Genomic DNA, 10,292 nt, shown 5'->3' with positions numbered 1-10,292 from the left:
ACAGGCCTCCTTCAGATGCAGGGACAGACTAATCAAAGGAGTGGGCTGGCCCTTGCTGTCATGACTTCCTCTCCCGAAGAAGGTGGCTGCTCTTGGGGATTTTGGAAGGTCACTCTTCCCACTAAAGGCTCATTGACCTGAAAGGCGAGGCTTCTTGGCCTTACGGTTTGCGAACTCCGCTTACTCTGCCTTGCGACGCCTCCCTCCAAGACCTTTGCACAAATCAGGTGCCAGGCTGACATTGGAGCTGTGGAACTTGGGCCAGTCAGGTTCGAATTAGGTCATCCATCGTGAGCGTCAGTTTTGGGAAGAGGCCGCTTAAGGCCAGCAATTACAAAAGTATTTGGAGTTTTGCATACTGCAGGGACTGGCTGGAGTGCCGCCAGCTTTTCTGCCGCCCTAGGCGGCGGATGGTCCCGCCCCGAAATGCTGCCCCCCACAGAGGCGGCGGAAGGTCCCGTCGCCGAAATAGCGCCGCGGTCACCGCACCTCAAATTGTAGTGCCCTAGGCGACCACCTAAGTCACCTAATGGGTTGCGCCAGCCCTGGGGACTGGTGTCTGTGACTCCCCTCCAAAAAAATCAAAGTTCCGCACACCCAAGACCTGTTTTGAGATGGCCTTAAGATGACATGATGGGACCAGAAAGTTTGACACCAAAATCCTATAAAAACAGCCGATGTCTCGGGGGGCGGGGGGGGATTCCCCAGCAACCAGTAACTCAACATTCTGCCATCAACAAAATTAAAAATAAACTGGAGAAACTTACGACTGATGCCCTCATTCTCACAAACAAGACAACTTACCACAACAGTTCTAGTTTGGAACTGGGCTATAAGTCAAACTTTTGGAATCTTTCTCTTGATGGAGAAAAGCTACTTTGAAACCTATTGAGATAAAACCCACTTCAAATAGAACATTTTATAGCAGGTTGGGCTTCCCATAAAAGCTGTAGACTCCAGACCCAGATGATATGCTATTATTCATTGTGCACAGCCATGCTCGGGAATCTAGTTGGGAAACAAAACAGAACTATACTATAACAATATTACCTGTCAATAGATTAATTTCCTGCTTTAAATGAACCCATCCTGAGGCACGGATCATATACGGAAACGAGCACTGGCTGAATTCGGGCTAGGAACTTGATCACATTCTTGTCCTAGCTTGGCGCACCACTGTGTAAAGTTACTAGGGGTGGATGATGTTTGGTTCCGCTCCTTTCGCAGGCTGGATTGGGCAAGCCGTACGCAAGGATGTTTCGTGACTAGTAAATGATTAATTAACGGACATAGGAGAAGGACAAGTGGTGATGTTTAGGAGAAGGCAGCAATTAATCAGCATCAGTGACTACTGCAGAGATGATGGACTAGAACACGTCCAGGAGAAATAGGATGGAGTGCGCACTGGCTCCTAGGGGCTACAAGGAGTCATGGATTGCTTCTCCTCAGCCTGCTAGGGTGAAGTATAGCATCAGCTGAACATTTGATAGAACCTCTCTTGGGTGACTTTATTCTACCCTTCTCTAGTATTTTCCTTCTCCATCTGCCCTGAAGAAGGCTGGTTAAGATCCTCTCCGCACTGTCTATACCTAATGGAAGGGAAGTGACAATGGTAAGGGTTGAGCAGGCTAGGAAAGTGACTTCAGAGACCTAGGGAGAGATCGGAAGACCAGTACCAGGCAGATGGCTTCAGAACTTGTCCTGAGATCCGTTTTGTGAGCCGAGGATTCACCGTAAGCAATAGGGATGTAAATACCATTTTAAAAGTTAACCGTTTAAACGATTAAAAATATTTCGTTTAAATGGTTAACTGATTAAAGGGCCATCTGGGGCCGATCTGGCCAGGCGGCGCTGCTCCGGCCATGCAGTGTGGCTGGGGCCGCTCCGGCTAACACGGGACCACTGGGTTGGCCGGCCAGGGGTTAACGGTTAAGACGGGTTAACCGGTAAGACTAGTGCTTACCGGTTAACATTTTACATCCCTAGTAAGCAGTTGGGTCAGCCCCACTGTCTATTGTCAAACAACAGGGGTCTGAGAGCAGGATGCGAGCTTGCACCCAAGCGACTCAGCCCCAGCGAGTGGAAAGACCAGCTCACCCGGCAAGCGTGTCTGGCTGATCCAAGGAGCAGTACTGTCAAGGCTAGCATCTTCCTCCAAAAGAGCAGGGTCAGTCTGTGGTGATGGCGGGAGGGCGGGAGAAATGTCAGGCTTGGGGGCGGGGTGGAGAAACACAAGGAAAAAGAGACACACAATGATTTCCCCAGTGAGCAATTGCAGCTGAGTGGGGACAGAAGGGGGAGCTCACTCCCTGCCTGGCTCTGCTCTTTCCCTGCTGACTGTGTCCAGCCCCCCAAGTTTCAGGGAAGTGGATGGAAGTCTCTCTCCGCCAGCACATGGCCATACGCAGGGCTGCTTTACCAGGAGGCAGGAGAACAGACCCTGGGGGATCCACCCCCTCTCCTGCCAGTGAGTCACAACAGAAGTTGAGTCCAAAACTAGCTCCGCTCTGCAGCTGCCAACAAACAGTCCCACTTGTTGAGATTATCGGCGGCTGGGCGAACCAGCACCGCAACAATCCTTCTCTCCTTCAAAAAGGCTGGGAGAGGCGCCTGCAGTGACTTGCTGGTGTCCTGAGTTCTGGTAACGCCCTATCCCTTCCAATTTTGGTCCCAAATTTTATACCAGACATAAAGTACATTTTGGGACCAATGCTGCAGCTGAGACCAATAAGAGCTTTGTCCTGGACTTCAGTGGGAGCAAGGCTGGACAGGTCCTTTAAGGGCGATGGAGAAGAGAGCTAATCTCTCTACCTGAGTACTTGGCTGGCCCTCTTCTCAGTAGTGTCGGAGCACCTCCCAGTCACTAATTCCTCACAACACCCCTGTCAGGCACAGAAGTGCTTTATCCCCCTGACAGATGAAGTGACTTGCCCCAAATCACACAGGAAGTTTGGTAAATGAGGAACTGAACCTTGGTTTCCTGAGTCCCAGGCCAGCACCCATCCCACTAGACCATCCTGCCTTCCAGGCTGCCAAGACTGTGCTTATAGGGGTTTGCTTTCGAGCTGGATCTGAGCCAGTGCCCCAGCTCAGACTCTCCATCTCTCCCATCATTGGGGGAGTGCCACTCCACTCGCCACACCCAGCCTCTAGCAAAGCAAACCTACCCCAGCCCACTCCATGCCAAGAGTACGATGTGAAACCGGAGCCTCTGCGTTGGCCTCAAGGAACTCACTGGTTTAGGAGCTCCTAGGGCCAGGATTTAGGTGCCTAAAGAGGCAGCTAGGCTCCTAGTGGGAATTTCAGAACTCCCTGGGCACCTGGCTGCTCACGTAACACCATTAGGCTGTCCGTGGTGAACGGCGAGGTCATGCTACGCAAAGCTCTCTGGTTCGGTTCTTGGGAGTCGCTGTTAACGTTTTGCCTGCTGCTGGGTCTGCCAAGTTTCTGGCAGCCTTTAACTATGAGTCCCTTGCAGACAATCTGCCGTGTCACCAACCCAGGCTGTTCTGTGTTTACAATAGGGCAGGGGCTCCGTTGGCAAACGCTCGCGCTATCGCTGCAGCTTGGACACGGCTTTAAATGCCACAGTAATCCCTAGGGGACGTGTCCAAAGTCACGTGGGAAGTCTGGCAGGGCCATGCACATAACCCGGATTCCTGTGCCTTAACCACATGATCATCCGTCGTGTAAAGAAATGCGGTGATTCAGATGAAGGGCCTGACTGGATTCAGTGAATCGCAGCGTACAAACTGCAGGTTCTCAAGGCCTAGTTGCCATGGCGGTAAAGCACTTGTGGCTGGTCTAGGCTAGCGCCGCCTCTGTTGCTAGCAGCAGAGAAGCTGCAGCGATCCTCGAATGTCACCACAACCTGAGTGCAAATATGACCATCGAGCGCTCCACTGTTCTGTGGGGATCTGTCTGGACTAGCGTTTGGGGACCTCTTTTAACCTGCGTTGACTGACGGCCAGTTAATGAACACGATTGTTAATAGTAGTCTAGTCCTGGCACACATTTGTCTTAGGATACAGCCTAGGGTTAACCATAAACACTCGTGTCCTGGCATAAATGTCTATGAGGTGGTTAGACTAGCATTGATAGTAGCGTTCACTGGCAATCAGTTGAAGCTAGACTGCAAGCTCCGCTCTTGGCTCTACACCAGCGGTTCTCAAACTAGGGGTCAAGACCTCAAAGTGGGTTGGCTTCGACTTGCCGGGACCAAAGCTAAAGCCCAAGCCCAAGGGCTTCGTCTTTGGCCTCCCGGCCTGGGGAGATGGGGCTTTGGTTTGCGCCCCGCTCCGGGGGGCCAGGGCTCCATTGGACTCCGGCTTCATTCCCCCGTCCTGGGGTCCTGTAGTAATTTTTGATGTCAGAAGGGGGTGATGAAGTTGAGAACCGCGGCCTAAACAATTCCTGGGTTGAGGAAAGAGAAACAACTTGGTTCCCCAGCACACCCAAACGACAGGCGGCTGTGGACTTAAAAGGAATTTTTAATTTTGCACAAATTAGAAACAAAAATAAAATCTCAAAGCAACGTTGAGTGCAAAAAAGTTACAAAAACGGGAAGCCATTTACAGGGCCAGCGCTACAGACCAGTATACAAATACAGGCGCCAATGACACTTATAAAAATGAGAATTAGATCACAGGACAAACAAGGCCAAAAAACCGGGAGCGAACACAAATAAAAGCCATCTGGTGTATGCACCACGCGAGCAGTTGGATTGCCAGGTCCTTGGTACAGGCAGATGTGCAAAACTGGGCATGTCCTGCTCAAAGACAATCTGTTAATATGTTGCTACTAAAATAATGGATTAAATACACTTGATTCTGGAAAAAGGTCACACCCTATGTCCAGGAGGGCAGTTATTAAACATAAATTAAGGCATCTGTGTTCACCTGTTAACTGGCCAGACTGCATTCCCCACACTCTGCACTCCTCAGACCTCACATACGGTCTGTAAGTCCCCCATCCCAGCCCCTCAGCAGCCCCAGGCCACTGAAATCGGTGGGGCTATGCTAACTCGAACCAGCTGGGAATCTGTCCCATCAGTGTCTATATTTAGTCTACATTGCCTCTCCCAGGACACAGAGATATTTGCTTATCTCCATGCTGGCTTTCACTCAAGTAGCTGTTAGGGAGGGAGTGTGCGAGTGTGCGTGTGTGTAACATGCCTGATCAGAGCAACGTAATCTCACTGGGAGGGAGGGTGAGTCTCTTCTCGCGAGCGTACAACAGACTCTCCATGTGGGTGGCGATCACGCGGCACAACTCTAGGCCCTAAAGAGGGAAGGAAGCACAATGGAGCATTGCAGCATTTTAACTCGGGTTACCCTCCCCTCCCCCCCAAGCATTAGTTCCCCCCCAGCAAGACTTAGAATGAATTACACCCCTTTGCTGAAATTTGCTGTGGCCATTTTGTTGTGTGGCATCCGATCTCGCAGTGGCGAAAGCCGAATGCCAAACCCTCGGCATGCACCTCCTGAGTGCCTTGCTGCCTTTGGACTCACTGTTTTGTTGCATTGGAATGAAAGTGGTGCCTGCCTGCAGGGGCACAATGCTGTGTGACCCAGTTGTACTCACAGTGCCCAATCCTGAGAGGTGCTGAGTGCCTCCTGCCGGGTGCTGAGCGCCACCCACGCCTATTGCTGTCGCTGGGAGCACTTCCCAGGCCTGAGCCCGTAATGGTTACCAATACCCAGCTTCTCTGATTTTCTGCTCCTCCTCCCTGCTGGTCCTTCCCTCTAGTTACTGTTCCGCTGTGGCCTCCCATTGGCGCTTGATTGGACTTTCTATGAAATGTCCTCACACCGCTGGCCTTGTACATGGGGCAGCACTGGAGGTGCCCTTTGCCCAACCCACCCATCACAAGAGGCAGCACCAGAGCATCCCCTGCTTCTCCCACGTTCCCCATATCTGGCAGTGCCACTGAGCTACAAAACTATACGCAGTTAGTGTAACACGGCCCTGGTCCAAGAAGGGACACTGAGCAGCTCCAAACACTGGTAGCGAGAGCGTCGGAAAGGTGTAATAACAAGCCCCAGTTCTCTTGCCTCCCAGTCCTGGGCTTTAAACCATGAGGCCACCTTCCCCTCTGCATCCTGGAGAGATGAATAGAAATTGCTCCTTGCAGGAGTCCACCAGCAATAAAAACCTGTAGATGATCTACCGGGACCTCATGTTGCAGTTAAAAGGAGAATGCAATGGTGCATTAGACTTTGGACACTGCTGGGCCAGCTGGCATCTGGCAGAGCCGGGATTTCATTGGGTTTTAGACTCTGAGGATACATCTAGATGGCAATCGGGGGCTCTGACTGCAGCGCGGGTAGACGTACCTGGGATAGCTTTAATCTAGCCAGCTTGAGTAACACCAGCAGCCTGGGTGGCCCAACCTCGGCCAAGGCTGTGGGTAGATACTTGAGCAAGTAGCCCTTGCTGGAGTCTGTCTCGTTACAGCTTCACTGCTGTTGTTTCTCAAGCTGGCTTTGATCGATGCTACCATGCAGGCTGCAATCACACCTCTGACTGCAGCACAGATGCACCCCGCCTTTTTCTCACTTGGATTCCCTTGTATTTAAGCAGCTGCCCCCATGCGCTGGTTGTCCAAGCAAGTTAGGCAGGGAAAAAGCAAACCCTGTAATGAGGAACTCCTTGTAATGATGTGCTTAGTTTGTGTGCGGCATTACCAGGACAGCATGTGAAAAGTGGGTAACTGCACACGCAGAGTAGGCTGCTTAGCACAAATGCACACTCACTGCCTGTGCTGCTGCACACCTAACTTGTCTGAAGATGTGTCTCTTAGTTTGCCAAGGCAGAGTATGTGGTGCATGCGGAAGCACTTTTGTGCAGTGATCCCGGAAGAGACAGGCTGGGGACAGTGCTGGCTTTACTGTATTTCTGTACCCGCACCAAACACAACCCACAAACATTCTCTCGGGGAGGCAGCGGCTACCTACCATCTGAAGGTTTAGCTTCAGAGATCCGGGTGAAGAAGCCAGGAGAAGACAGTAGGTAGACAAGCGACAAGGAGAGAATTAAGGGGGCTGTAGAGAGGATGAGTCACGTAGAGCGACCTCTGTGGGGTATTGTCTGCGTTCCCTGCCCTGAGCCTCACCCTGGTGGGGTTCTGTGCTCCCCCAACCCGCTAGCCAGGGACACTGCTGTCTTTACTGTGTTGTAATACAGGGGCTCAGGGTATCTCACGAGTGCAGTGCAGAGGGCCCATGTTGCCCTCTGGAGCGCATCTCATTTGTGGGGAGGGGGGAAGCAACTCCACACCCTTCACTCTCTGCTCCCAGAGGCCACAGAAACCCTCCCTGGTGCTTTGTGCGGTGGGATGGGGTGGGATGGGCTCCTGGCATCCTGCCCCCTGTAGAGGGGAACCAGGAAGGCTGGGCTGCATCCCGCAAGCCCCATGGCTGGGGAGTGGGGCCTCGGATCTGTGCCATTCGACCCACAAATCCCCGGGGAGCCAACCATCAGGAGTCACATTACAGTCTAAGAGCCTAAATGGCCATGTGAATTCAGGGGAGGCGATAACACCGTGGGAGCCTTCGCCATGGCCCTCCCATCCCCTAAGCACATCCTGGCACTACCCTGCGCCCGGCCTTGAATCTAGGCAGGGCCGAGGGGGTTAAAGAGGGGGAAAGGCAAGCCGCTTAACTGCACTCCGTACCTGCTCCAGCTGCAGCTGCGTCATCCTCTGTGACATCAAGTCTCCCAGCATGATCTCCACGTAGGGGTAGCTGGAGCCGGCCGTGGGCCGCTGGGTCCTCGTGGACTGAATCTCCTTCAGCGAGAACTTCACAATCAGCTCCTGGGGATGGATGCGCAGCTCCTTCATACGCGCGCCCCACCGGGGACCCGGCCCCAATGTATGGACTACAAGCTCCTTCCTACCAGTTCATCCCATCCTTCCCGGCTACTGTCATTTATCATTCGCACTGCAATCCCGCCTAGGAGCCCGAGTCATGGACCAGGACTCCTCTGCGCTAGGCGCTGTACAAACCCAGAAACACAGGACAGCCCCTGCCCCAAAGAGCTTCCAATCTGAGCACAGGACAGGAAACAACGGATGGATACAGACAGAGGGACGGGGGAGCACACGGAAACAATGAGGCAATAGTAGCTATCCCTGCCTTGGGCCCCCTGAATAATTCACCTCCATTAGTCTTTGGGAAAATTGCCGTATATCATGAGGCAACAGCTTTGCACTGAAAGGCATACTGAGAATGGGGTGGGCACTCTATGTACTCTATGTACAGGACATCCTGCCTCTCTGGGCCACTGGGATTAGCCCTCTAGCCCGGTCCAACGGCCAGGTCACAGCGACAGCAGAATTAAGCTGTCATCTGAATCCACTGCACAACAGAGTGAAGGCTCCGGTGTCTAACACACGGGTCACTGCCGTATTATGAGTCGCACGGCTGAGCCCGGGGGAGTGGTGGGGGGTGGGCCTCTCTGTGATGTACTAGAGCCCACGGCCCCACTCCCAACCCGCAGGATGCCAGTCCCGATGGGTTCCACTCTTGGATCCAGCCCTCCCAGGGCAGACGTCACCCAGCAGCCAACGGGCCTGGCCGACAGGCTTCTGTCCTTTCAGAGGGGGCAGCAGGCCTTGAGCCAGCTTGCAGGGGCAGGGGCAGTTTGGCTCTTTCCAGGCCCAGTGAGCTCTCCTGGAGTCTCACCACGCTGGCCAGAGCCAGCCCCCACGTAGACCAGGCCTCGGCTGCAACTGTGCCCTGCACGTCAGGAGCAAGCACCTCCTGGAGGGACCGGGCGAGGGGCTGGCCTGCTGCCCCCCACACCTACGTGGGTGTCCTTGTTGAGGAAGTGGAGGCCGTTCTGGTTGACAGCCAGGATGCACGGCGAGATGATGGTGTTGTTACTGCAGCTCTGGATGTAGAAGAAGGAAGAGCCGAACGTGGGGAAGGCGCTCAGGAGCCCTGCGGAGACGACGTGCAGTCAGCAAAGCCAGGAACCCGACCCGGGGGTTGAGCCACCATGATCGGCTGGGACATAGCCACAAGGGGGTCCCCTCTAGGACAAGTTGATCCTCCCCATTGGGGCAGGTGGTAGTACTGCCACTGCCCAGTGGGGGGGCAGCATTCAGACCTGCAGCCCTGCTGGTGGAAGCTGCTAAGGGAGGGAGATGATCAATCATTGCATCTGGCCACACCCCCTTCTAAACAGCCCCACCCCCTCTGGGCTCCCGCGTGCCCCTAGGGAAGGGGAAGGTTGTCCCCCACGAGGCTCTTCGTGAAGGTTTATGCCCGTAGAGGCCAGGGCCTAGCCATGGAGGCGGGAGGGGGGTTAACTGGGCTGTTTGAGCCTGCTGGACAGGTTCTGCTGGAGATCTGGCTGACGGCTCAGGGCGTGGGGGTGCGGGGGCACGGCCGGGGGACTCTAACTCGCCCCTCCCTCGACATGCCAGGTACCCAGCACGGCACACACGGTCTCTTCCAGACCAAGAGCCTCTCCTGCTTCCTCCCCACCCTCTGCCCCCGCTTGGGAATCGGTCTGGGCAGCAACATTTTGCATCCCTGACGAGCGAACAGAAGGCAGGACGCCCAAGGCGGCACCGAGGGCATGGCAGGTGCCTGGGGGGGCACTGCCGAGACCCACCCAGAGCTGTGGCTGCAAAGGCCCAGCCGTGGCATGGAGGGAGGGGGCGTCTGTTGCCGTGCCCCTCAACACCAGGGCAGCACTCAGCTACTTCCGCTCCTGGCCCTGCCCCGCCTTTGACCACGTTCCCCTCTGATCTAAAAACGCTCCCCCAATCCTCGGCTCGGCCGACTCCCAGCAGCGGCTCCCGCGCGAGCCCGCCCCGGTCCCGGCTTACCTAGGAACTGAGCTCTGGCCTGATGGGCGCTCAGGGCCTGGACCTGCGGCATACGATGCAGCACCAGGTTGAGCCACGACTGAGCCTTCAGCGCTCGGCAGAACTGGGGCGGGACGTAACCCTGCACCTCGTGGCTGCGGGAGGGAGAGAGCCAGGGAAAGGTCACAGCCAGCCCCAGGCAAACGCCTCCCTGCCTACGTCGCGGGACAGAAAACTCACTGTGGGAGAGCGCTGCCCATTCATCCCCCAGCTCGGGGTACGTGCTGAGCACCGGGGCAGCACAGAACCAGGGGGTGGGAAGAACAAAGACCCTTTCTTGGGTAATAGCAGCCAGAGCTCAGCCCTCAGGGGGGCTCCTTACTGGCAAGTCCCAGGTGTCTTGATGAGGTGGGGAGTCCCTCATCCCTGAATCATTCTCATGCAGTGACGGGGGGAGGGGACACTCCCCACC

At 54.8% G+C, this 10,292-nt stretch overlaps 1 protein-coding gene across 1 annotated transcript in view; it reads right to left on the bottom strand.

Moving 5' to 3' along the window:
* Positions 1-4,489: 4,489 nt before the first annotated feature.
* MYO15A (myosin XVA) overlaps positions 4,490-10,292 on the bottom strand; it is an 86,509-nt gene continuing 80,706 nt past the window's right edge. The window contains 4 exon segments of the mRNA XM_054041085.1: positions 4,490-5,280; positions 7,676-7,816; positions 8,812-8,945; positions 9,842-9,975. Of these exon segments, the coding sequence (XP_053897060.1) occupies positions 5,179-5,280; positions 7,676-7,816; positions 8,812-8,945; positions 9,842-9,975 (511 nt within the window). The 3' untranslated portion in view covers positions 4,490-5,178.

The sequence above is a fragment of the Malaclemys terrapin genome, chromosome 10, assembly GCF_027887155.1.
Source record: "Malaclemys terrapin pileata isolate rMalTer1 chromosome 10, rMalTer1.hap1, whole genome shotgun sequence".
Taxonomy (NCBI): domain Eukaryota; kingdom Metazoa; phylum Chordata; order Testudines; family Emydidae; genus Malaclemys; species Malaclemys terrapin.
The sequence above is the reverse complement of the archived record's forward strand: the minus strand, read 5'-3'. Positions and strand labels throughout refer to the sequence as shown.